Source organism: Chrysochloris asiatica, unplaced genomic scaffold, assembly GCF_000296735.1.
Source record: "Chrysochloris asiatica unplaced genomic scaffold, ChrAsi1.0 scaffold00116, whole genome shotgun sequence".
NCBI classification, from domain to species: domain Eukaryota; kingdom Metazoa; phylum Chordata; class Mammalia; order Afrosoricida; family Chrysochloridae; genus Chrysochloris; species Chrysochloris asiatica.
Window position 1 is genome coordinate 1,758,749 of NW_006408634.1, and position 24,491 is coordinate 1,783,239.

The following is a 24,491-nucleotide window of genomic DNA, read 5'->3' on the forward strand; positions in this document are numbered from 1 at the left end:
GTAAAGATGACCTTAAGGTCTAGAAGGGCCCTACCCTTTAATGTTAGAGAAAGCTTTGTGCACTCATTAGAAACAGAGACGGACTAAGAACTGACAGAAGGCATCCAGAAAGAAAAGGGTGGGACCAAACCACCTTGCTTTGGTTGGAGGGAAAAGCTAGGTTGCTTTCAAGAGAGAAAATCCGGAATGGATTTCCTAAGAGTGAGACCTTGGAGCCACACGCGGAATGCGGTTGGAGACTAACAGGTTTCCAACCTCAACGAGCTAGAAGAAATCCCGGAGTAGGATTTCTAATAGACTCTGGAATAGAGTCGTAGAGAAATTGGCTCCAGGGTGTGGGGTGGCGCCTGCGCGTTGGGCCGCCTGGGTTTATCTGGGGAGAGAGCGTTGGCACAACTAAGCGCAGGCGCGGCGGCATCGGCGTCCCGGATGGGCGGGGTAGGGAGCTCCTGTCTCTGAGACGCATGCGTACCTCGGGGCGCGGCCGCGGTGCACCTGCGCAGCGGGAAGGATCAGGAGGGCGGGGCCTCTGGCGTTCTGGGCGCTCGGGGGATTGTGGGATAGTGGCGGAGGTAGCCGGGCGTCGGAGGCCTGAGAGGACTGCAGACGCCGGGTACCCAGTCGTTTTCGGGGATGGAGGGCTGAGGAAGTGGGCCTCAGTTTCCGTCGGTGGCCGCTCACTACTGCGACTCGTTCGAACGGCGGAGGAGGACACCTTTCCCTCCTTGCCGTCTGCTTTTTCCGCGGGGCGCGGGGCTCAGGAAACCGGGGCGACTCCGCCGGCCTCCACTCAGGCCTTGTGGCCCAGCTCGCCACCCGCGGTCCTTGTCGTCGAAGCCGGAGGCGCCTGCGCAGCTCCCGTGACTTACCCCCACACTCCGCGTTCACCGCGGAACTGTGGGGCTCGGTGCGCGGAGCCCCCCCATTAACCCAAGGGCGCGTGCGCGACCGCGCGAACTCCGGCAGACGGAGGCGCCTGCGCACCGAGCGCCCCGCGAGACCCCCGGCGTCGCCCCCGCCCCCACTTACCGGGCCCCGGAACCAGGGGTCGGAGCCGCCTGCGGCGGGGGGGGGGGGGGGGACGCCCCGATGAGCCCCGAGTGCGAGGAGCCGCCGCCCCCGCGCGCAGGTGAGTGGACCGGACCCCGGAAGCCTCGGCTCCTCCCGACTGGGGGCTCCCCACGGAGTTCCTGGCCCCCTAGCCTCGCCCCCTGTGGGACCCTCCGCCGCCCCTCCATCTGGGACCCCCAGACTCGGCCCTCTTCCGTCCTGTCTCCCGGTGCCCCGCCTGTCACCCTGGCCGGAGGTGAGGGCCTGCCCCGGGGGAGACAAAGGCCCGGCCGGCCGGCCATCAGTCACAATGACTTGTAGCCCGACGGGGAAGTGGGGCCCGCGGAGCCCGGGCCGGAGTGGCGGGACTGGCCGGGCCGGGTGGGGTTGGGGGGGGGCTGTCGTGTCCGTGGAGGAAGGAGGCTGAGTGGGAGGTGACAGATGGCGAGTGTGAAGAAGGGCTGGCCGGCGGCCGGGAAGGTGGGATGCAGGCGCTTCCCAGGGAGCAGGGCGGGGGGTGATGTTCTACGGCGCCCAGCCCAGACCAACAGGAAGATGTTTCTGGAAAGAAAGATGAAGGTGTGCTGGCAGCCTTGGGACCGGGTCCAGAGCACTGAAAAGCTCGGGGGGTGGGGTGGGTGCCGCTGCACCCAACTTGAGGTGGAGGTGCTTAGCCCCTGGGCGCCCGCAGGCTGACGTCGGCAGGGACTCGGAAGGGCCTAGAGTGAACGGTGCGTGTGGTTTGTGTGCCCATCCTGGGCGCCTGCGTGCAGCGAGCTTGTGGCCAGGCCACCACAGCCTGCAACACGCCTGCCTGCCTGCCTCACGAAGCCCGCTGCTTGGCGTTCCTTGCTGTCTTTGAGACGTTCTCTCTCTCGGAGTTTTTCTTTAAGCCTTTTCTGAGAAGGAACTCTGTTGGCGCAGTGAATTGAGCTTTGGGCTGCTAACGGCAAGGTGGGCAGTTCAAAGCCACAAGCCACTCCACAGGAGCAAGATGAGGCTTCCCTATGAGCAGTTCTCCTCTGGCCTGCAGGCTTTCCATGAGTTGGAATCAAGTCCTCCTTTGCAGTGGGTTTTGGGAGGCAGTGAAGGTTAATATTTTAGAGCAAGCTCTTTTGTCTAAGGTTCAAGTCCCAGCTTGCTAGGGGCAACAAGGGCATGCTGATCATCAGCTTGTTGCTTCCTCTTTTTCTTTTTTAGGATGGGGACAAAAGTGCCTTCCTTAAGGGCTTATTCTGGGTGTGGAGTTGGATTTCTGTAGAATGCAGGATGAAGTAACCTGCTCAGCATCTGTCTAGCCTGGGATCGGCTCTTGTGTGATTCTCACCTGAGGTGGTTGTACCTCGGGGCACACGTGAGCACATGGTTGTCATGACTGAGACAGTGCTACCAGCCTCCGTGCCTCCGTGGGATTGAAGTCAGGGGTGCATTGTACACAGGGCCCCACAACATAGCGTTGAGTCAACTCTTGGCTCATGGCAGCCCCCTGTACAAAAGAATGAAAGGATGCCCAGCCCGGCGCCATCTTCATCTTGGAGTGTTTTGCTTTCATAGTTGGGGTCCACCCACGTTGCAGATCGGGGTTCTGTGGTGACCCACAGGGCTTCCATGAGCTACTTTTCAGAAATGAATCTCCAGGCCTTTCAGAAGTGCTCCTCAGACGCCTGCTGGTGTCTAAGATACCAGGTGGCTTAGCGTCCAGCATCATAGTACCACACAAGCCCCTGCACAGTGGTCCACTGATGGCTGGTGGGGGATGAAGGCTTGCCTGGCCTGCACGGTCAGCAGTGTCAGAGTGGACAAGCCCTTGTTTATAGTCATTTGAACTTCTCTGCTCACTTGAGCAACTGTGGCTTTGTGAGTGTGTGTGCTCGAGTGTGTGCGTACTTACCTTCATTGGCCCATTGGAGGTTACCTCTTCATCCCCACCCTGCTGAATTTTTCTTCAGGCTCTGGTCAAGTGAACTCAGCAGTTCAGCCCCCACACCCAGCTTGGTTTGGTTTTTGTTGTTGATTTAAGACTTGGGAGAATCCTATTTGGGATAGGGCAGCATCTGTGATCCACAGAAGCAGCCCGCCAGGTCCATTTCCCCTACACTGCTGCTGGATGGGTTAGAACCACCAATCTCTGGGTTACCTGTCGAGGGTGTGCCGTGTGCCCCACCTAGGGGCCTCCTCTGGATGCCAGCCTTCACTCACTCAGCAAGTGCTTGGACTGTAAATGGTGCTCTAGGAGTGGTTGCTGTCATGGGACGTGGGGCTGCTGGGGGCTTCATGGAGGTGGTGGCTGGTTGCTTAGAGAACCGAAGGAAAAAAGGATGACTAGGTGCAGTTGGGGGCTGCGAGCTGTGTAGGTTTCAGTGGGAGGGATACAGTCCCCTCCCTCACCAAGTCAGCTATCCTTCCTCTGAACGCCTGTTCTGTGGGCCCTTCCCTGGGATGTGCTACCTGAAGGCAGCCCTGTGAGGTGTTCTGCAGGTGGGGAGACTGAGACCCAGTGGGGCTTGGCTTGTGACCATTACAAACTTGTGGCCATTACAAGGAGCTCTGGTGACACACTCAGCGGGTTAAATGCCAGGCTGCTAACTAACTGCTAGGGCCTGCTCTCCCCTAGGAGCCACTTCTGCTCTGTGCTGCGGGAGGAGGAGGCTAGTGTGGAGTGTGAGCAGGCACTCCCAGTCCTTGGCCTGAGCTGGGCAACCCCCCCTCCCAGGCTCTTCCCCAGGTCCCCCTGTTCGTGGGCTTACGTGGCTCCTTCTCCCCAGTGGTGTAGTCGCTTAGAAGTCGCTGGGGTTGTTGTTTCATCCTGACCTCGGCTTCCTCTGCCCCTGACTGCCCTCCAGACCCTGGGCATTGGTCTCTGTTCTGCCATCTGGGCACTGGCTGGGTGAAGGGGAAGTTGGCCAGAGGCTACTGGCTGTCGGGCCCTTTAAGGGGCTGGGCCCAGGCCACCTCCCTCAACCACTGGAACAGGCTCTCTTCCCCACACTTGGACTTGCCCGGCCAGTTTCTAATCAGGGCAGCAACCCGGGGCCTGTCATCGCCACAGCCGAGGCTGGGCAACGGGTCAGTGGCCCAAAGTGGCCTCTCCCTGCCTCCTCTGCCCTCTGATCCCATTCACTTGGGCATGGGCCCTCCAGGTGGCCCTTCCTGGGATGCTCTTCATCCCCACTTCCAGGTGCCTCAGGACCAGGACCGGGGAGCAGGTGGCAGGAAAGGAGCACGGCTTCCCTGGCTGCTGAAGCTTTGTTGGGTGGAAGGCTCTTTGGGAGTGACAGCTAGGCTTGGCCTGACTGGGGTCGGGCCTGCAGGCCTGGGGAGAGAGCTGGAGGAGAACCTCAGGTTCTGGTGACGGCCCACTGTGGTAGAGGGCGGCTAGTGGCTCTCTGTCATGTATAAATACCCCCTTCCTTTTGCAGTCAGAGGCACGGTTTTCAAACGGCTGCTGAAAACCATGGGCTGTCACTTCCGTTTTCTAGAAGTTGCTGAAAGTTGCAGAGGGTGGGGGCGGGGGTACTGAGGAGCAGTTGGGTTGCTCAGGAAGACGGAGCAGCTGCCTCTTCCGTCTCCCCCTTGCCCAGGAAGAATCGAGGTCTCAGTGAGGGGCCACGGGGGTGCTTGTTGCAGCCCTTCTTGTGGAGATTCTTGTCCCCATTTTATAGATGGGGGAGCGAAGCTACTGGATGCCGTGTGCTGGGCCCAGGTTTACCGTGTTGAGAGTGTGTGGACTGAAACACCTCTGTGGTCTGCATGCTCTGCCAAGTTAGTTAGAAGGTGGAGGCTGAGCGTGGGGACTTGGACCTGGAGGTTGTGGAGGGAAAGGTCCTGTATTTTCCCATCTCCTGTACCTTCCTTAACATTGTCACCTAGTTCAGAGTGTGAGAGCCAGTGTTTGGCCACACAACCACCTGGAAGCCTTCCAGCCACCTCTGGTTTGTGGAGGCGTTCCCTGGGGTGAGAGACAAGCGGGGGAACAAGCAGAAGTCCTGGGACCTCAGTACCCACACTGTCTGCACACCTGGCTTCCCGTGCCCATGTACCCTCTGGAAAGGCTGGTGGGAATGGGGCACAAGGGCAAGGCATTTGGGCTGGGGGCAGTAGTCTGCACCCAGTAACCACGTGCCGTAGAGATGTGTATGAACCAAAACCAAAAAGTAATGAAATGAGCATGTGCCTCAGCTTTAGGAACATCCACCTTCCGCCAAGAAACCAGAGCCAGGGACTCGGAGGCCACTAGAATCCTGGCTCCTCCTTGCTGGCCTCCAACACCGCGGGCCCTTGTTTCCACATCTGTAAACCAGGATAATGATAGTAATGCGTCCCCTTGCTGTCTTGTAGAGACAAGATAAGGGACCAAGAAGTGCCAGGTTTGGGCACTGGTCTCCGGTGGTCCTGTCCCCTTGGAGGGGAGGCTTAGTTCAGAGAAGTTGACAATGGGGGATGGAGAGGGCAAGGGAGGACCTTGGGGGTACTTCCCCTGATGGGGGCCCTCCCTGTACTCCAGCTCTGTCCAGCCAATTGGCATCTGGTCTGCTCTTGGGTGACCTAGCCTCACCAGGTGGCCTGGGGTGGCAGCTATCTTTTGATAACAGCTTCATGAGGTAGGCGTCACATGAGGTACAAGTCACCTGTGTAACCTCTGGGTGCTTTACTGGCATGGAGTACAGTCACCCCTGTCCCCATTCGCCCTTGTTCCTCATCATCCCGGCTTCCACTAACCTCCTTTCACTCTCTGAATTCACCTGTTGTGACCATTCATATAAACTTGTGACTTTGGGGACAGTTTCCTCCTCCTCGCTGGGGAGTTGGGGAGCCTCTGGCTACTTGGTAGCTCACTCTCTTGCACACGGTCACCCCCAGACACCATCTGCGGGGTGGAAATCTGAAGCTTGTGTGTGCAGAGGGCCATGCGCTTCACCTCTTGTGCGGTTCATGTCAGGAATTGGCCATGTTAGGGTTGGTCGGTGACTGCTTGCTCAGGGTAAGTGTTCTGGCCCAGGTGGTGTTAGGTGCCGTCAAGTTGATTCTGACTCACCATGACAGAACGAAACACTGCCTTGCCATGTGTCATCCTCACAACTCTTCTCACGTGTGAGCTCATTATGGGAGCCATTGTGTCAGCCCATCTCACTGGGATGGGAAAAAGTGGTCACTTCTTCACTGACCCTCCCAAGGCTAGGTCCCTCCTGACAGACAACATGTCCAAAGTATGAGAGATGAAGTTTGAAGGGTGGGTGTCATCCCTGTGAGGCATGGCCGTCACCCTGGTGACTCAGAGTGAGTGTTATCCCCATGTGCAGAGTGTATGTAGTGATGCCGTTCCGTGTGAGATGTGTGCACAAGCTGGATGCCCTCCTGTGGGGGGTGCATATTCATGGTGGATGCTGTTCTGTGTGAGGCATGTATGGAATGTGATGTCATTCTCTTGTGAGGTATGTACATAGCGTGATATTCCCATGTGAAGTGTGTATGCTGGGTAACCATTGTCCACATGTGAGGCATGTACTCAGCATGGTTGTCCTCACGTGCAGTGGACGGGAATTTGCCCACGGTGGCTAGAGCTGAGCAGGTCGTAACGTGAGCCCTTGAATCCATCTTTGAGCTGGGAGACTGAGGAGGGTCAGCCTTCATGCTGGACTAGAGAGTGGAAATAGGGGACAGAGCCGGTGACCAGGGCCTCCCAGGTAGATGTAGCAGCAAGCACAGGGTCCCTGAGGGAGTGGGAGTGTCGAGAGGAGCGAAAAGGGGAGCTGCTTCCCCCCCGGTGGCTCGGGCAGGAATTTGGGGTGCTGTCCTGCGCTGTGGGAGGTCATTGAGGGTCGGAATGGAGGCAGTCTGTAGTCGAGTTTTCTCTCATGGGTTCTGTGGTAAGGGCCTTAGGAAACTTGAGGGGTTCCAGGCTCTGTGATTTGCCACCAGGCTGCTGCAGCCCGGGCTAGGACAATGATGGAGCAAGTGGTCAGGGTTGCTGTCAGCCTGGCTGGCATGTGAGGGGCCTGATGCAAGTTGTGTGTGCTGTGTGGGGTGGGCAGGCTGTGGCGGCATCTGTGGCTACGTGTGCCAGGAGAGTGCCCCCCAGGAGGGCACTGTTGTGGGGGTCGGGAGAGTGGAGAGCTGTGTTGGGCTGTGGCCTGCCAGCAGGTAGCATGCAGCCTAGGTGGTGGGCTGCACACGTCGTGTTTGGGAAAGCAGACCTGGTGGAGTTGGGGTTTAGAAGGTGTGGGCGCCAGGCTTGCTGTATACCTGAAGGTGGGTCCTGGCAGTGGGAAGTGGGTGCTCGTCTCCATGTCACCTTGGCACCCCTCTCCTCCCGACGGGATCCTCCTCAGCTTCCTTCCATTCAGTGGTCCATGAGGGCTTAAGGATCAGGCATCCCATCTTGTCAGGATTGTGAAGTGAGAGCAATTCTGTGGGACAAAGGGGACAGAGGACCTGCAAGGTCACAGTTTTCCTCTGAAGTCCCCAGATGAGACTTGTGGGCTGAGGCCGGCAGGTCGGTGTTTGGAAGGGCGCCTCCCCACACTTGATGAAGAGGTGTGGAGGGTAGGAAGGGAACTCTGTGTGTTTGGGGCTCCAGGTACATGGGCTGCCGACCCCACGCTGGGGCATGGCAGGTCAGGGTTCTCCCATGGCCTCTGGCACCTCCATGTGATGGACCCGCAAGGAAGGGCGTCTGGGAACCCTGGTGAGCTGAGGGCCTTGGCTGGGATGGGGAACCACAGACAACCTTGAGGTCAGGGGATGTGGAACCAGCATGTGGTTGCTCTGCCTGTAAGGGGGGCTGGCCTACAGCGGATGTGTAGACACCAGTGTGTCATTGTCTATCCGATGGCCCATCTGCCGCCTCGCAGCTCTGTCCCCACAGTGGACAGGGCATAATGCCCACATCAGTGCCCGCCAGTGCTCAGCACACACTGCTGTTCATGCCTGTCAGGAGGGGGTGGCAGATATTGTGCAGAGACGCCAGGATGCATCCTCCCGTGATGGCTGTCCACTCTGCTGGGTCAGAGCTGAGGACAGCAGTGGGGTGGGAAGAGTGTGTATGTGTGTTTGCATGGATATGAGTGCATGTACATACGTGTGCGTGTGCAGCATCCAGGCAACAGCCACTGCCTGGAGGTGCCCCAGGGCCCTCCCATGACCTTGGGTGTTTGCTGGGCCAGGCAGTGGCCAAGTTGGCCGTTACAGGGTGTCTGAATTTACTCGGCAAACAGACGGGAGTTGATCTGGCACCGGTGCTTGGGGGCGGGCGGGCTGGGGGAGTCGGAGGAGGACAAATGCAGGCACAGTAGGGCCTGAGGCCTCTCCCTGTGTGTGACCATACTTAGGGCCGTTAGCCTGTTGGGGACATGGAGCGTGATGTGACCCTGGGCTGAGGTGGCGGGGATGCCTTGGGGCCCCCAGGCAGCACTGAAGTGTGTTGGGTTGGGGCTGGTTTGGGGGTCCCACACGGACCCCTTGCTGAGCCGCCTGGTGTCCGCAGGGCGCCATGTTCTGGAAGTTTGATCTGCACACAAGCTCGCACATCGACACACTGCTAGAGCGGGAGGACCTGAGTCTGCCCGAGCTACTGGACGAGGAGGACGTGCTACAGGAGTGTAAGGTGGTCAACCGCAAGCTGCTCGACTTCCTGCTGCAGCCGCCCCACCTGCAGGCCATGGTGGCCTGGATCACCCAGGAGCCGCCGGCCAGTGGCGAGGAACGCCTACGCTACAAGTGAGCTCCTCTGTCCCTGTGGACTGAGGGGACGGGAGAGGTCCCAGCTCCTTTCTGGGGAGGTGTTGGGGATGAAGAAGGGAGGGGGTCCATGAAGGGAGGAGTAAATGGGGTCAGACCAAGGGGCTGAGACCCCAGCTGATGAAGCCACACTCTATCCTCAGAGCAGGTGGGGACCGGGCTGGTGGTAGGGACCCCCAGGGAGAGCCGCAGGAGGTGAGAGGAGCTCTGAGCAGAGGCAGAGTGGGGCCAGGGAGCCCCCAGAGATGGATGGCAGGACCTACCGTCCAACTGGTGGTGTGGGACTTGGGACAGGGGGATGGACTCATCTTCCACCTTCATCTTCCTTGGACTCTGCTGTGTCTCCCACACCCCCACATCCTGGGAGGGTGGGCACGTCAGCTCATGTATCTGGTGCCCCACTGAGTCAGCATTGCCCCCAGGTACCCGAGCGTGGCATGTGAGATCCTGACCTCAGACGTACCCCAGATTAACGACGCCCTGGGCGCTGACGAGGCCCTCCTGAACCGGCTTTATGGCTTCCTGCAGAGCACTGGCAGCCTCAACCCGTTGCTGGCCAGCTTCTTCAGCAAGGTCATGGGCATCCTCATCAACCGCAAGACAGACCAGGTCTGCCTGCCTACCTACCTGTCTGTCTGTCGATGCGGCAGCCCCGGGCCCGCCTGCGCCATCATGACCTGTCTCCCTGTGTCCCCAGCTCGTGTCCTTCCTACGCAAGAAGGACGACTTCGTGGACCTGCTTCTGCAGCACATTGGCACTTCGGCCATCATGGACCTGCTGCTGCGACTGCTTACCTGCGTGGAGCGGCCCCAGCTACGGCATGACGTCGTCAACGTGAGTTATCATATGCCCCCCTGTCCCGGCCCTCTCGAGGCTCCAGACTGACCCAGGGCCGATGGACAACTGTACTAGCTCAGGTGGCCGTGGTGGGTCAGCTGCAAGTATCAGACAGTTCATCTTAGTCTTCTCATCCTCAGTGGCTCAACGAAGAAAAGGTTGTCCAGCGGCTGATTGAGCTAATCCACCCCTCCAAAGACGACAATGTGAGTGCCCGCTGCTGCCGGCCTCCAGGCTTTTTGTAGCTTTCCTGGCTCTTCTCTGAGCTAACAACAAAGGAAGCAGCCAGCTGACTTTCTTTCACGTGCTAGAAAGTTTCCACAGTAACTTCTTGAGGGGTCAGGGTCTGACCAACATCCCAGAGGGTCCCTGACACCAGGCTCCCACTGTTCCTACCACCCATGCCCACCCCTATGGCCCGCTCCTGTCTGCCCTCTCCCCATCCCTCTGCAGGGTGAACTTCAGCGAGGTAGCCTGGGTGCTGACACCTCTGGGCTCTGAGGCCCTGTGTCCCCATGCCGTCCTCAGCCTCCATGTGGTCCACAGGCCTGCAGAGCAGGGACCCTTGCACCCGGTCCCACCTGTGTACCAGCAGCCTGGGGGTGAGGGGTGGTCACTGTCATACCTGCAGGGACGCTTGTGGGGGCCGCGGCAGTGCTGCCGACTGGATTCAGACGTCTGTCATGCCACTCGTTTCCGGTTTATCAGCATATCACTCCCATACTACACAGCTCACCCACGTTGATTGTCAGCGCAGGACTTTCTGTGATAGCCACAGGGTTGGGTGCCCATCACCATAGTCAGTTTTGGAACACTTTTTGTCTCCCCCAAAACTCCCATTTTCCACAATACCCCAGCCCCCAGTAGTCACCTGCCTGGATTTGTCCGTCCTAGACTCCCTGTGTCTAGAGTTGTACAGTACGTGGTCTTGCATGACTGGCCTGTTTCTTTGAGCATAGCGTCTTCAAGGTTCCTGGTGCTGTAGCATCTGTGAGAACGCCACGTGTCTTGGTAGCTGTGCAGGGAGACCACGCTATATGTTCCTTGTGTCTGTTGATGGGGGTTTGGCTGGTCCTCCCCTATGGGGGTTGTGATGGGTAGTGTGGCTAGGAGCATGTGTTGGCATTTTGTGTAGAACAGAGCTCCCTGCCCCCTGCTTCCCCTGGCTCATCTCTTCCTCTCTCACCCCTCTATGGTCCCTCCCTTGTAACACCTGCACCCTGGGTTTGTGTCCCTCCTTCCCTGACACTTTGTAAACCATGAGCCAGCAATTTCACTGTCCACAAGGTGCCTGGGCCTCTAGGGCAGTCAGGGACCAGGGTGCTCCCCTCTGCCCCTCCCCCAGCAACATTCCAACGCATCCCAGTCCCTGTGCGACATCATCCGCCTGAGCCGGGAGCAGATGATCCAGGTCCAGGAGAGCCCTGAGCCCGACCCACTACTGGGCACCCTCGAGAAGTACGTCTTCCTAGGGAGGGCGTGGGGACCCCAGGTGGCCCGACCTCCACCTCACCACCCTGTCATCTCAGGGAGGAGACGATTGAGCAGCTTCTGAGCAACATGTTCGAGGGGAAGCAGAACCAGTCTGTTGTTGTCAATGGGATCCAGGTGCTTCTAACACTGCTGGAGCCCAGGAGGCCCAGGTAGGGTTGCTGTTGGGGCCACATGCAGCCCACTCCCCACCTGAGCTCCTGAGTGTGAGTGCTGCCGTGTCTGTCCTGGCCACTGGCCTGTCTGCCATCGTATTGCCCATCCTCTTCCTGGGGAGTCCGTCTCAGAATCGCGTCTCGGCCTTCCCTAGGCACTGCTCGTTGTCTTCCGGCTTCTTGCCTGGTGCCCACCCCCAATCCCTCCAAACTGTGCTCTGATGTTACTTCCAGATGCCCCTTGTACTGCTGACCCACAGTGCCCTGCTCACCCTGCCCTTCTGTCTCGCATTGAGCTCGTGGGGTTCCAGACTGGAGCCCCCAGCCCTTCATGCCTGAAGTGGGTGGCTTCTGCCCTCTCATTCTGTCCCCTGCTGCAGGTCAGAGTCTGTGCCCGTGAATAACTTCTTCTGCAGTGTGGACGGGCAGCTGGAGTTGCTGGCCCAGGGTGCCCTGGAGAACCCCGTGTCTAGTCTCGGCGCCCTACATGCCCTGCGGCCGAGGCTCGGCCGCTTTCACCAGCTGCTGCTTGAGCCCCCCAAGGTGGGCCAGGCGGGCTGGCCTGGGTGTCAGGAGGGGCATGGTGGGGAAAGGGCTGCATCTGAGCCTCCCACACCCCTACAGCTGGAGGCGCTGCAGACAACTTGGGGCAGCCTGGCCCCTCCACTGGGGAACATGCGCCTGCACGTGGTCAAGCTTCTGGCCAGCGCCCTGAGTGCCCACGATACGGCCCTGACACAGGAGCTGCTGGCATTGGACGTGCCCAACACCATGCTGGTGCGGGAGCTGGGTGACCGTGAGGACTGGGCCCCAAGGGTGCCCAACACCATGCGGGGGCGGGGTGCGCTGAGGAGGACAGGGACTTAGCTGCGCTGCTTCTCTGTTCTCAGGACCTCTTCTTCCACTACGTCTTCAACAACTTCCTGCATGCCCAAGTGGAGATGTGTGTGAGCGCCATGCTGAGCGCAGGGCCTCCTCCTGACAGCAGCCCAGATACCCCTGTCCCCAACCCTGCGGTCAGACACGTGAGCAGGGGTTTGAGTTGTGGGCAGGGAGAGGGTCTTACACATCCCCCTCGTGCATCCCTTTCTCAGGGCACTTGTACCATAGTGAGGAGTGGGGGTTGATCCAGGCTCAGGGTTTGAGGAGGGTGATGGCGGGCGGGAGCCATGAGTCTGTGAGGGCCACTGCTCTGAGCAGTGAGGCCTCCTACTGGCAGGATGGCCAGAGACCACCTCACCCTTGCCTGAGGTGCACCTCACTCTCCACAGCTACTGCAGCAGTGCCGCCTGGTGACGCGCATCCTGACGTCCTGGGAGGAGAACGATCGCGTGCAGTGAGTGTGGTACCCCCTGCTGTGTGTGCGTGTGTGTACATGACCTAGGGGGACAGAGTCCCAGGCGGGTTCTGTGTGAGTGACGTAGGAGTTTGGAGGACTTGAGTGCTCAGCTAAGTCTGCTCTATCTAGATCTGAGGGAGGTCCTCGGAAAGGCTACATGGGCCACTTGACGCGGATAGCCAACGCCTTGGTGCAGAATGCGGAGAAGGGTCCCAATGCCGAGCAACTTGGACAGCTGCTGAAGGGTGAGGGGCCTGCCCGACGGGGGGAGCGCGGTAATCTTCCTGGAAGGAGGCCTCGCCCCCTCATGGCTGCCTTCTCTCCCCAAGCAGAGCTGCCAGAGGATCAGCAGGAGCGCTGGGAGGCCTTTGTGGCGGGGCCGCTGGCGGAGACCAACAAGAAGAACACCATAGACCTGGTGAGCCCTGCCACCCCTACCCCAGGACCCTGTGCTGGCTGAGCCACTCTCTGGGACCCCTCACACCTGGGATGTGGGTGGGCTGGACCTGCCCTTTACATGGTCTGGTTATCCTCCCGGCCCCCAGGTGAGCACCCGGCCTCTGCACTCGTCCAGCGATGACGAGGACGACCGGCTGAAGGAGCTCAGCTTCCCCGAGGAGGCCGTGCTGCAGCAGGTGGGCTCAGCTCGGGACCCCCAGAGACCCTGTGCTGCCCCAGCAGGCCCTGACTGTGCCCCCCGCCCCCCGTAGGCCTTCATGGATTTCCAGATGCAGCGCATGACCTCAGCCTTCATTGACCACTTTGGCTTCAATGATGAGGAGTTCGGGGAGCAGGAGGAAAGTGTGAAGTGAGTGTCCCCAGCCCTCGCCTCCCCGTGTGCTTCGGGCCAGACCCACTCCTGAGGCAGCTCCTACGCCCTGTGGGGCAGTCATGTGATGAGTCCCTGCACCCTGGTTCTCGGTCCCCTATGGCTGTTCCTTCCCCAGCTCTTCACGGTCTCCATTGAAGTCCTAAAGGGATGACCAGGGTGCCCGGCCACCACTACTGACCATTTCGGTCAAAATGTAGGACAGGATTCCAAATCCTCATAGACTCCAAATTTCCTGGAATCTTGGAAACTGGAGGAAGCTCTACAACTGTTGCCCTGAGATGGTCTTTAAACCTTCAGCCCAACACAACCCCCGAGTCTTCTTATGGCAAAATAGTAGTTCAGCCAGTAAAGAGTGTCTGCCGGGAGCATCCTGCTCTTTCAAGGTCGATCTGTGGCATCAAACTGGCAACAACTCGGAAGGTTTGCTAGAGATCTTAGGGGCCAGTGAGTGCTTGTCAGGGTCGGGGAGCAGATGGGAGGGGGTGAGGGTGGCTGCATAGCCCCGAGACTGGCAGCGGTGTCAGTGACTTGTACATGTAGTGAATTGCTGTGTAGATTCTTAACGGTAACAAAATAACAGAAAATTCTAAGTGCCAGTATCCATGAGGCCAAAGGCACCCAGCTCTCCACACTGACCACTGGTTGAATTGGGTGTAGATTTGGGGGGGTCACAGGGCAGTCCGGGAGTCTGGCAAATGAGCACCAGGGAGAGAGGAGCTCCCTCCTCACCGAATCCACCTCACGCTTCCTGACTTCCCCATAGTGCTCCGTTTGACAAGACGGCCAACATCACCTTCTCCCTCAACGCCGATGACGAGAACGTGAGTGTGGCCCCCTCTGCTGTGGTGGTGGTGGGAAGGGCGCTGTGGGCAGTGAGGCCCACCCTGTCTGCCCTCCTCCTTAGCCCAACTCCAACCTGCTGGAGATCTGCTACAAGGACCGCATCCAGCAGTTTGACGACGAGGAGGAGGTGGAGGATGAGGAGGGTCCAGGCTCCGGGGAGTCAGATGGTGAGGAGGGTGCCTGGCGGGGTGGCCAGCTGCCCAGGGGGGCCCGCCTCGGCCAGCACCAGAACGTCCGGTGAGTTCTATTGGCCCGACCTGCTTCAGGGCCTGGGTTGTCATTGGCCACGTTTGTGCCCCCCGCTGGACTGAGGCGAGAAAGAAGGAAGACAGTCTGAGTTGGCTGCTTCCTCCTGGGTATAGGCTTGGCGCTTGTGGTGACTTTGTTGTGTCTGACTGTTGGTGCCCTCTGCGAGCCCTATGGGCTTGGTTTGCGGACCTCACACATTCCAGCAGCTGCATATGGTGTCACCCTGGGTCCTCTGACCACGTTAGCGTTCTCTTGTGAAGTGACTGCTCACAGCTCTGTGGGATGGGGGTTTATGAAGGTGTGGGATTTGCAGATAGGACAAGGTACCCTTTGTAGCACACAGTCCTGAGGCCAAAAACAGGCTCTGTGTGACTGTCAGCACAGAACGAAGACTGTACTGTCCCCCCCCCCCCAGGATACCCCCTTCCCCAGCCACTCTCCCCACCAAGCTTTCTCCACCCTCACTCTAGCACTCTGCCTCCCCACAGTACCACTTAGGATACCCCCTGCCTCTGGTCACTCTGTCCTGGCACCCCTACCCCGGTCCTCTCTACTTCCAGGCACTGTGCCCCCACCCCAGAAACCTTCCTCCTTTCTTATACCTGGGCACTGTATCCCCGCCTTAAATTTACCCCCTCCCCTGGGCACTCTGTTTCCCCCCAGAACTCACCCTGCCCACGTCACTCTGTCCTCCCCCAGGCTCCTCCCTCCCACTAACACACACACACACACACACACACCTTTGTCCCTTGGTACTTACACACACACACACACACACACACTCACACACTCACACTTCAGTTATGGACTAATTGTCCCTGAAATAAAGACTGCTGCTTGTAGTTATTTCCAGGGAGGGAGGCTGGGCGTTGGGGGAGGGACAGGCTCAGGTGGCCGTGTAGGACAGACTTGCCCCTGCCTTCTGAGGCCGTTCAGCTTCACAGGAGCAGACTGCCTCCTCGTTTCCTCAGGAGTGGCTGCTGGGTTTGAACTGCCGATCTTGTGGTTAGCAACCCAGTGTGTATTCTATAGCGCCACCAGGGCTGTTTACACAACAGACAGCCGGTTCCCAGATGGCACTGTTCCTTCCACCCCCGCCCGGTATAGGTGTCTGGGTTTACGTGTGTGCGCGTGCACGCAGCAGACCCTGGTGCCCCAGGTGGTCTTGCACACAGCTCCCTGGCTCCTCATCTCCTCACCCCTATCACTGAGGGGAGACGTGTGCTCAGCCTGCTGTTGTGGGGGGGCCAGGGGAATCTGGTGTGGGTGGCTGGCGGATGCCTAACCAGGAGGTTTCTTGGGGCAGGAGCGGGGGCAGCACAGACAGTGAGGAGGAAGAGGAGGAGGAAGAAGATGACGACGAGGAGGAAGAGGATGGCGAGGGCCACATGGCCAGGGGAGGAGCTGGCTCCCCCTCCTACCTGAGCCCTGGCACCCAGCCAGTGGTAGCAGCACCTCTGGGTGAGTGGAGTGGGGTGAGGGGGTGGGACCAAGTCTCCCCCCATCCCAGCACCCTGCTCAGTGCTCTCACACTCCTCCCACCAGGCCCTGAGTGGACGGCTACCTTTGACCCAGTGCCTAATGAAGCCCCCACAGGTCCCCACATCTCCAGGGACGAGGAGCCCACGGCGCCCCAGGGGTCTCCCGATGGCCCCCAGGGCCCACCCTCCCCTAGTCTGGCTTTCTTTCCGGCCAGCGATGCCATGCAGCTTAGGTGAGTATTGGGGAGGAGCTGTGGGTGAGGGGCAGCATTCTGCTGAGATTGAGGCCTCACCCCAAGCCACCCACCTGCCTCCCACTAGGTCTAAGGACCCTGTACCCCCCTCAGCACCTCAGGAAGCTTCTGCTGATGTTTGTGCCGCAGGGCCTGCGGGTGAGAACCGTCCCCCCTCGCACACATCCCTCCCTACCACCCACCATCCGGGTCTCCTGGCCTGCTGTCCCCACCTCACATCCTATCTGGGCAGCTCAGTGTTTACTCCTCCCCACCTACCATAGCCCCCTGCCAGGCCCTGGTCAGTGTTGGGGACCTCCAGGCCATGCTCAGCGGGATGCACAGCGCCCCCAGCTCCTCAGACAGGTGCGTCTCCCTGCCCCCACTTCCTGTTGCTGTTCATTCCTCAGGTGCCGGGCGGGGAGAGGGGCTCGTCTGCGACTGGGTGCTACTTGGTGGTCACCCTGCACCAGGGGCCTTCATCTTAACTTCTTCCTGTCCCCTAGTGCAACCAGAGACTCCTCTACCTCTGTCCCTGCCACTGGGGCCGAGCAGACCACCGAGACCACCAAGGGGGAGGAGAATCCAGAGCTCTCGGGACTGCTCCAAAGCCAGAGGTGAGCCGCAGGGCAGCCAGCGGGGCAGGTGGGGGCTCGAGGGTCCTGAGGTGACCCTGATGTCCCTCTCCTAACAGTGCCCAGGCCCTCCAGCCGCCTCCGATGCCCAATGGTTCAGCCCAGAGTGGGCCTGAGGCCTCAGGTTCCCAGTGAGTACAGCTGGGACCCTGGGGGGGCGGCTGTGGGAGTGGGGCCGAGTCCCCAGTGTCTGGCTGTGCAGGGCTGGTTAGACATCCTGGCATCTCGGTTGCAGGTGAGGATTCGGTCCTGGCGGCAGCTGCGGCCACAACACCCATGCTCCCGTGGACCCTGCCTGGGTGGGGGCAGGGCTGGGTCCTGAGCCCCCACCAACCTCTGTGTGGGCTCCCAGGAGCTGGTGCCCGTGGGAGACCGCCCACCCCGCCCCCGTTTGCACTGAGAAATGATGGAGCTCTGCCTCCTGGAATAAAGCTAGAGCGTTAACTCGGAGAGCGAGGCGTGGGCTCTGCACCGCCTGGCCTGTCGTCTGTCTACCTGCCGCGGGCGGCCCCAAAGCACAAGCTCCCCCTTCCTGCCCGACCCGGCCGGCCGGCCGGCCAGCCAGTGACCCTGCCCCTGGGTTGAAGCCTGAGCTCAGGGCCTCATGAGCGGGGGCGTGCGGGGGAGGGCCCCCACAGTCTGCAGGAATGGGGCTGGGGGCCCAGACACACCACCAATGTCCCATCACTCCCTCTCCGGCCCCCAGTGGGCTTCCCCCATCCCGAGTGTCAGGGGCTCTGGCCCCAGCAGCCAAGTGACCTTGTCCCCACGCCCTGTCCCCGAGCGAGCTGCGTGAGTGGTGCGTGTCTGTTGGAGCTTTATTTCGTATTGCAAATACAATAAAGGAAACGGTGATGACCACTGGTGCTGCCAGCTGCATGGGGGGTGGGGGCCCAGAGCAAAAAGGGATTTCCCTCCGTAGGGACTCAAGTCCCAGCCCTAAGACTCCACAGCAGGGAAAGCACCTCAAGCTCCTGCCCTCTCGGGTCACATGGGTTGAACTCAAGGGCTGTACAAGCGGGACCAGAGAAGACAGTCGTACTGCCAGGGGTCAGGGTGGAAACCGGTCACACTCACACTCCTGAGACAAGCTCTGCCTTCACCAGCTTCATCTGTTCAAGGCCACTCTTTATCCACACCTTCCACGTGTACTTGTAGGGGACCAAGGGGCCTGAGGGCTGTGGACTGGGCCAGCTCTAGGACTTCCAGGCTGTGGTCATGTCCCCTAGTCTCCAGTGGGAACATGTCCCCACCCCCTTCTGGTGGGCTGGGAACCAGACAGCTGGGGGCTTGTACCCCACAGCCCTCAAAAGGAGGAAGAAGCCAGACCCTGGGGTCCTAGTGGGCATGTTATCAGCTGGTGCCAGGCGTGGCTGTCTCTGGAATGGGGGTGACATCTCCAGAGACCTGTTATCAGCCCCGGAGTCCACAGGACGCTTCTCTGGGTTAAAGTGTAACCATGCGCCTCCCTCCCTTTCACCCCTCAAAGCCATCAGCCCCAGGCAGAGGTGACTGGGTGACGGACCAGCATGGATGCCAGGGGAAGGGGGCCACCCCGAGAGCCTGGCCAAGTGAGCGCCCCTATGGGAGGTGGGAGGTGGAGGGGCTTTTGATTGAAGGGGCTGGAAGCCTTGTGACAGCAGAGGGTGGGCTAGAGCCCCCTTACCTGGGTACAGGGACCAAGGGGGCTGGAGTGGTGGGTCCTGGCATGCAGAACGGGCTGAGCCTTCCTGAGGTCGGGGGGTTCTGGAGCCCAGCAGCCCTTCCCTGTTCCCTGCCCCCCTCCCCAAGGTCCTGAATGTGGCCAAGTTCCTCAGCCCCTTCTTCCTCACCTGCATGGTCTACTTTCTCCTCTGGATCCCCGAGGACCCGCCGTCCCCGCTGGGCGCCCTGGTCAAATGCCTGCCAGTGCTCAGCCTAGCTGCAGGTCTGTGGGCCAGAGCCCCGAGCGGGTGCTACACCACCCTCCTCCAGGGGGGCCTGCTGTGCTCAGCTGTGGGGGACGTCTGCCTCATCTGGCCTGAAGCCTTCCTGCACGGTGAGCGGGACCCCTCTCAGGGACCTAACTTAAGACACCCCACCCCACTGAGCAGCGGGCTGCTGACAGAAAGCTCGCCTTGAACCCACCAGTCGCTCCTTGGGAGAAAGATGAGGCTGTTTGCCTCAGGAAAGACGTGCAACCTGGGAAACCCTGTGGGGCAATTCCACCCTGTCCTGAGTCACTGGGAGTCAGAATCCACGTGACAGCAGTGGATTTGGTGTCTTTTATGTTTAAGGAGTCCTAGTGGCTTGGAAGGAGTCCTGTGAGGTGCTGTGGGTTAAGGCGCTCTACTGCAAAGTCGATTTCAACCACAAAGTTGGCTGTTCAAGCTTACCAGCTGCTCCTCAGAAACAGGGTCACTATGGGTCAAAACCGACTTGACAGCAGTAACGTCTTTGAACCCTATGCTGGGTCGCTCTGAGTCGGAACCGACTGGACGGCACTTAGCAACAAGGGCGTGGCTGAGTGCTCAGCTGCTAATTGCAGATCAGCAGTTCGAACCCACCAGCCACTCCATTTGAGACCATGGCAGTCTGCTTCCGTCAAGATGACAGCCTTGTGAACCCTATGGCCCTCTCGGGTCACTGTGAGTCGGAACCCACTCTTTGGAGTTGGATTACAGAGAAGTTGAGTGTTACTAAGATTATGAACCAAATTTGGGGGAGGCTTCTTGGCAGAGCTGTGTGGTGGGCAGTCAGGCCGGAGGACGCTCAGAGGTGCTGAGTGGCTTGGAAGAAACCTTGATGGTGCAACAATTAAGCATTTGGCTGCTAGCGGAGAGGTCGGCAGTTCAAACCCACCCACAGCCCTGCAGCATGAACACCTACTCTAATTATGATGGCTTCCTCAGCTTGCCCTATCTAATGGTCACAAGTACAAGGCATCCCACAGTTCAGTGAGATTTGGGGGGCCAGTTTTGAGACTGAAAGCTAAGGAAAGCAGGAGTCAGAAGACCTGAGCGGAAGGGGATCAGAGCAAGGAGAGGGGCCTTCCTAAGACTAGAGCCGTTGGAAACTCTAGGGGGCGCTGCTGCTGTGTCCCTGGGGGTCAGCATGAGACAAAAAACTCAGCGGCACACCACAATGGCCGTGGAGAAGACTAAAGGTCGATCCGGGGTGGGGTTGGTGTACAGACCTCAACATGATGGTCAGGAATGGTCTTGATAAAGAAGGCAGCATCTGGGCAAAGTCCCCAAGGAGTGGAGGAAGCCAGGTGAGGACACATCTGTGGGTGGGACTTCCAGGCCCAGGGATTAGCTGTAGGTAGGCCCAAGGTAGATGAGGACCTGCTAAGTCTATACAGAGTCAGGAGCAGGGGGTGTGGGCCATGCCTGCCACTCAGTGAAGCCAGTCGTGGGAGCTGGTGGAAAGTTGTGAGCAGGGACAGGACACAATTAGGTGGACGTTTTAAGATCCACCCCCAACCTGGAGGTTTCTCAATAACCCACCCGGTAGCTCCACGGGAAAGAAGACACCCTGGAAATCAGCTCCCATCAAGATTTTTAAAAAAACAAACACAAATCCCACTGCCATTGGGTGGAATCCAAGTCATAACTGTCCTATGGAGTGTTTCCCAGACAGTAAATCTTCACCGCAGCAGACAGCTGAATCGTTCTCCCTCGGGGCAGTTGGTGGGTTTGAATCACCGACCTTGAGGTTAACATCCCAGCACCTAACCCACAGTGCCACCAAGGTGCCTTTTGTTAAGACGACAACCAATGGAGGCACACGGGGTCGCCTCGAGTTGGAATTGACTGCAGTGTTGTGCTGTGTTGAGAAATGATACTGTGGTCCCGAACAAGATGATGGTGGTGGGGGCACAGGGTGGGGACAGGATGGCTGAGGGGCCATCGGGAGGACTTCGGACCACCACCCTCACTGGGCGCCCACTCTCCACTCGCAGGCATGGCTGCCTTTGCTGTAGCCCACCTCCTCTATCTCGCCGCCTTTGGCTTCTCCCCGCTGCGGCTGGCCACCCTGCTGCCCATCACCCTGGTCAGCAGCCTGTACTTCAGCCTTCTGCTGCCTCACCTGCCCGCCGACATGACCCTGCCTGTGGCGGTCTATGCCTTCCTGCTGGCTGCCGTACTGTGGCGAGGCCTGGCCAGGGGCGGCAGTGCCCGCCTGGGGGGCCTGCTCTTCATCATCTCCGATGCCGTGCTGGCCTGGGATACCTTTGCCCAGCCCCTGCCCCATTCCCGCCTGGTGGTCATGACCACCTACTACGCCGCCCAGGTCTGCTTTGCTGTGTCGGCTATCTGCAGCCCGAGGCACAAAACCAGCTGACCAGGGGGCTTGGTAGGTTGGTATCCACTCCCCTCCCCTGCTGCCATGGGATGCTCAGGCCTCCCAGACCTCCCTCCCTACAGGAGTCCCACGGAGTATGCCCCGGGACTCTGGATGATGAGCACCGTTTGCAGAATTTACACTGAGCCAAGGAGTTCCACAGTCTGCCTCCCCTGACTAGTCTGTTTTGACCCTGCTTGAGTAAAGTGGGCGTTGAAATGGTGATGTCTCATTATTTGGGGTAGGGTAGGTATCACAGTGAATGGTAACAAATGTTTATTGAGTGACGAATGTGACCTAGACTCCGAGAGACCTTATAGGACAGAATTGAGCCACCCCGTGGTGTTTCCAAGGTGGTTAGTCTTTATGGAAGCCGCCTGCCTCATCTTTTGACACTTGTAACAAGCGTTATATTTTTCACATTAAGGCAAGATCTTTAGCCTTCTTGATAAATGTACCTTTCCATTTGTTAATTCCTCCCAGCTCAAACTCATCAGCAAGCTGAACTCATTCATCTGGTATCATCTAACAAAATTTGTAGTTGCTGTTGTCAAGTTGGTTCCAACTCATAGTGACGCTTCATAGGGTTTCTGAGAGGTGGCTGGTAGGTTTGAACCCCCGACCTTACCGTTAGCAGTCCAGTGGTATATCCTACAGTGCCACACCAGGACCCTAGCTATAATTTCAGAGCGTCAAAAGTAATGAAAAGTTTGTTTATAAGTGCCATGGAGTCTATTCCAACTCATAGTGACCCTGTGTAGGGTGGGCAACTGGTGAGTTTGAACTGCTGACCTTGTGCTTCGGAGTCCAGTGCTGATCCTACAGCAATACACCACCAGCCTCTCCTCGGAAACCCTTTACAGGGTTGCTATGGGTCAGAACCGACTCTGCAACACGTACATACAACAATAGTAACACAGGAGTCCTGGTGTGACGCTGTGGGATAAAACACAAGGTCAGTGGTTCAAACCCACTGGCTACTCCTTGGAAACCCTATACAGGGTCGCTACGATTTGGAACCGACTCCACGCACTTAACAACAACAGACGTCGTGAGGGATGCCTGGTGGAGCACTCTGTTGGCGCTCCATGTGTTATAGAATAGAAACGTGGTGACAAGCAGAGCCTCAGCCCCTGCGACTGGTTGTGAATTATCTTCAGCAACATTTTACTTGTGTGCCATAGTCATGATTGGTGTTGTTGTGAAGTGCCGTCGAGTGGGTTCACACTCACGGTGACCCGGTGTAGAGTTTCCAAGGATAGTCATGATAGTGTTTGATGATTTCTGCATTCCGTGGGGTCACCTCTTTTTGGAAAGTTGTGCATAGATGAGTGAACACCTCCAGCGCTGCATCCGTTGGTTGAAACATTTCAGTTGATATTGTATCCGTTCCCTGAGCCTTGTTTTTCCATGGAAGCAGAGCAGCTTCTGGGTTCAAACTGCCAATCTTTTGGTTAGCAGCCTCTTAACCCACTGTGCCACCAGAACTGGCAGTAACCCTGTATGGACAGAACAGAGCCGCCTTCATAGTTTCCAAGGGCATACTGTGGTGCTGTAGGATAAGCACTGGACTGCTAACCATGAGGTCGGCACTTCAAACCCACCAACTGCTCCTAGGAAACCCTTTACAGGGTCGCTATTATTCAGAACTGACTCGGCACTTCACAACGACAACCATCTTTACAATGGGGCAGATGGCAGGTCTTTCTCCTACAGAGCTGTTAAGTGGCTTTGAACCACCAACCTTCCAGTTAACAACGAGTGCTTAACCACTTCACCACCAGGATTGTTTCTGGGAAGAATAAGATGCGCTATTACCCACCACTCAGGAGTTTAACCTTTGCACCACCAACCGAAAGGTCAAAACCCTACTGTCGTTGAGTCCCTTCTAACTCACAGCAGCCCTGTGGGGCAGTGTGCACCTGCTGCACAGGGCTCCCGAGGCTCAGCCTTCACGGAAGCAGACAGCCACAGCCTTTTCCCCAGGAGCTGCTGGTGGGTTCGAACTGCTGACCTTGCAGTTAGCAGCCCAACACTTAACCTACTGCACAACCACAGGGTTGCTTTGAGCCTCAGTCAACTCAACAGTAATGGAGTTTTGCAGGGACACATCTTACATAACTCTGCTCCGGGTCCTATGATGTGTATGGTCTTAACCTCCAGGTTACAGGGGAGAGGTTTAAGGAGGACTAGTCACATCCCATTGGGAGATGAGGGCTCAGGAGGGGAGTCCATGCAAAGGTGAAGAGTGGGGAGTGGGGAGGGGGGAACACAGGACAGTTGGGCTCCAGGACTGTGCCCTCAGGAAGCTGCTTCTCTCTCTCAGCCTCAGACTCCACGTCTGTAGATCTACGGTCAAGATCCTTGCTCCAAAGCCCTATTTGGCTTCTATAGCCCATGATGTGCATTTAGGGGCTCTTATAGCAAAGTTCTGGTAGCATAGTAGTTACGAGTCGGGCTGCCAACCTCAAGGTCAGCAGTTCCGTAGGAGAAAGATGAGGCTTTCTGCTCCCGTAAAGATTTAGAGCCTTGGAAACCCTGTACAGGGTCACTATGGGTCAGAACTAACTCCATGGTACTTAACAACATAACACAGGGTCACTATGGGTCAGAAATGACTCGACTGCACCTCACAACAACAGCAAAGAGGAGGTCTCTACATTCCATAATGTGCATATAGAGACTCAAACAGAGCTGGTAACTAAAAGGTGGGAGGTTCAAATCCACCCAGAGGTCCCTTGGAAAAAGGTCTGGTGATCTACTTTTGAAAGGTCACAGGCATAGAAAATTCTGTGGGGCACAGATCTCCTCCACCTCATGGGGCCGCTATGAGACGGAATTGACTTGATGGCAACTGAAAAAGACAAAAACAAAAGAGAGAGGAGACCTCCACGTTCCACAATGTGCACTTAGGGACTCTTACAGCAGTGAGGAGACAAGAGCACAGAGCACTCCTGCATGGGAGGTACAGACATAGAAGGAAAAGTAAAGGAGGTGCGAGGAGGAGGGTGAGGCAGGATGCTGGGTCGGAACCTCCTGGGGAAGGGTCTTGGCAGGAGGTGAGGATGACATCTGAAGGCAGAAACCGTTGATTCTCACACACTTTCTCCACCTCTCCTCCACTGCCTCAGACCTCACAAAGAGGCTGGGAAATGACTGCACCAGAATGACTTTCAGCTGAGGAAGGTTGGAGCTGTGTGTGGGTTCCAGGGCTCTGTGGGGCCCGGAGATGTGAATGGGGCGTTGGTCAGTCAAGGGTCCTGGGGGTGCCTGCTGCTGCTG

The 24,491-nt window shown here is 58.2% G+C and overlaps 3 protein-coding genes across 3 annotated transcripts; 2 read left to right on the top strand and 1 right to left on the bottom strand.

Moving 5' to 3' along the window:
* Positions 1-396: 396 nt before the first annotated feature.
* On the bottom strand, positions 397-2,414 carry LOC102818529 (basic salivary proline-rich protein 3-like). Its single transcript, XM_006868295.1, has 3 exons — positions 2,378-2,414; positions 1,651-1,769; positions 397-1,473 (listed from the first exon to the last, which is right to left on the bottom strand). Exons 1-3 carry the CDS (start codon positions 2,412-2,414, stop codon positions 397-399), a joined length of 1,233 nt encoding a protein of 410 aa, XP_006868357.1.
* PPP6R1 (protein phosphatase 6, regulatory subunit 1) lies at positions 1,100-17,018 on the top strand. The gene is made up of 23 exons (XM_006868103.1): positions 1,100-1,129; positions 8,534-8,766; positions 9,210-9,396; positions 9,485-9,622; positions 9,766-9,831; positions 10,971-11,083; positions 11,155-11,268; positions 11,652-11,814; positions 11,896-12,048; positions 12,162-12,296; positions 12,543-12,607; positions 12,740-12,855; positions 12,943-13,028; positions 13,156-13,245; positions 13,321-13,418; positions 14,206-14,263; positions 14,347-14,522; positions 15,841-15,973; positions 16,073-16,248; positions 16,337-16,407; positions 16,533-16,614; positions 16,755-16,865; positions 16,943-17,018. The coding sequence occupies exons 2-23, from the start codon at positions 8,540-8,542 to the stop codon at positions 17,016-17,018; spliced, it is 2,634 nt and encodes an 877-aa protein (XP_006868165.1). The 5' UTR covers positions 1,100-1,129; positions 8,534-8,539.
* Positions 17,019-18,412: 1,394 nt separating this feature from the next.
* Positions 18,413-21,209, top strand: TMEM86B (transmembrane protein 86B). Its single transcript, XM_006868296.1, has 3 exons — positions 18,413-18,454; positions 18,675-18,921; positions 20,827-21,209. The coding sequence occupies exons 1-3, from the start codon at positions 18,413-18,415 to the stop codon at positions 21,207-21,209; spliced, it is 672 nt and encodes a 223-aa protein (XP_006868358.1).
* The last annotated feature ends 3,282 nt before the right edge of the window (positions 21,210-24,491 follow it).

What these genes read in the sequence shown, in the direction of transcription:
- LOC102818529 (XM_006868295.1), bottom strand. Translation starts at nt 2,414, where the DNA reads ATGTGCTCACGTGTGCCCCGAGGTACAACCACCTCAG. An exon ending in CCGAGGTACAACCACCTCAG is followed by an intron (nt 1,770 to 2,377) that starts GTGAGAATCACA and finishes CGTTCACTCTAG; the next exon opens with GCCCTTCCGAGTCCCTGCCG. An exon ending in TTTTCAGTGCTCTGGACCCG is followed by an intron (nt 1,474 to 1,650) that starts GTCCCAAGGCTG and finishes CCTCCCACTCAG; the next exon opens with CCTCCTTCCTCCACGGACAC.
- TMEM86B (XM_006868296.1), top strand. Translation starts at nt 18,413, where the DNA reads ATGGATGCCAGGGGAAGGGGGCCACCCCGAGAGCCTGGCCAA. An exon ending in CACCCCGAGAGCCTGGCCAA is followed by an intron (nt 18,455 to 18,674) that starts GTGAGCGCCCCT and finishes CCCCTCCCCAAG; the next exon opens with GTCCTGAATGTGGCCAAGTT. An exon ending in GCCTGAAGCCTTCCTGCACG is followed by an intron (nt 18,922 to 20,826) that starts GTGAGCGGGACC and finishes CTCCACTCGCAG; the next exon opens with GCATGGCTGCCTTTGCTGTA.
- PPP6R1 (XM_006868103.1), top strand. Translation starts at nt 8,540, where the DNA reads ATGTTCTGGAAGTTTGATCTGCACACAAGCTCGCACATCGACACACTG. An exon ending in GAGGAACGCCTACGCTACAA is followed by an intron (nt 8,767 to 9,209) that starts GTGAGCTCCTCT and finishes CATTGCCCCCAG; the next exon opens with GTACCCGAGCGTGGCATGTG. An exon ending in GAGCAGGAGGAAAGTGTGAA is followed by an intron (nt 13,419 to 14,205) that starts GTGAGTGTCCCC and finishes ACTTCCCCATAG; the next exon opens with TGCTCCGTTTGACAAGACGG.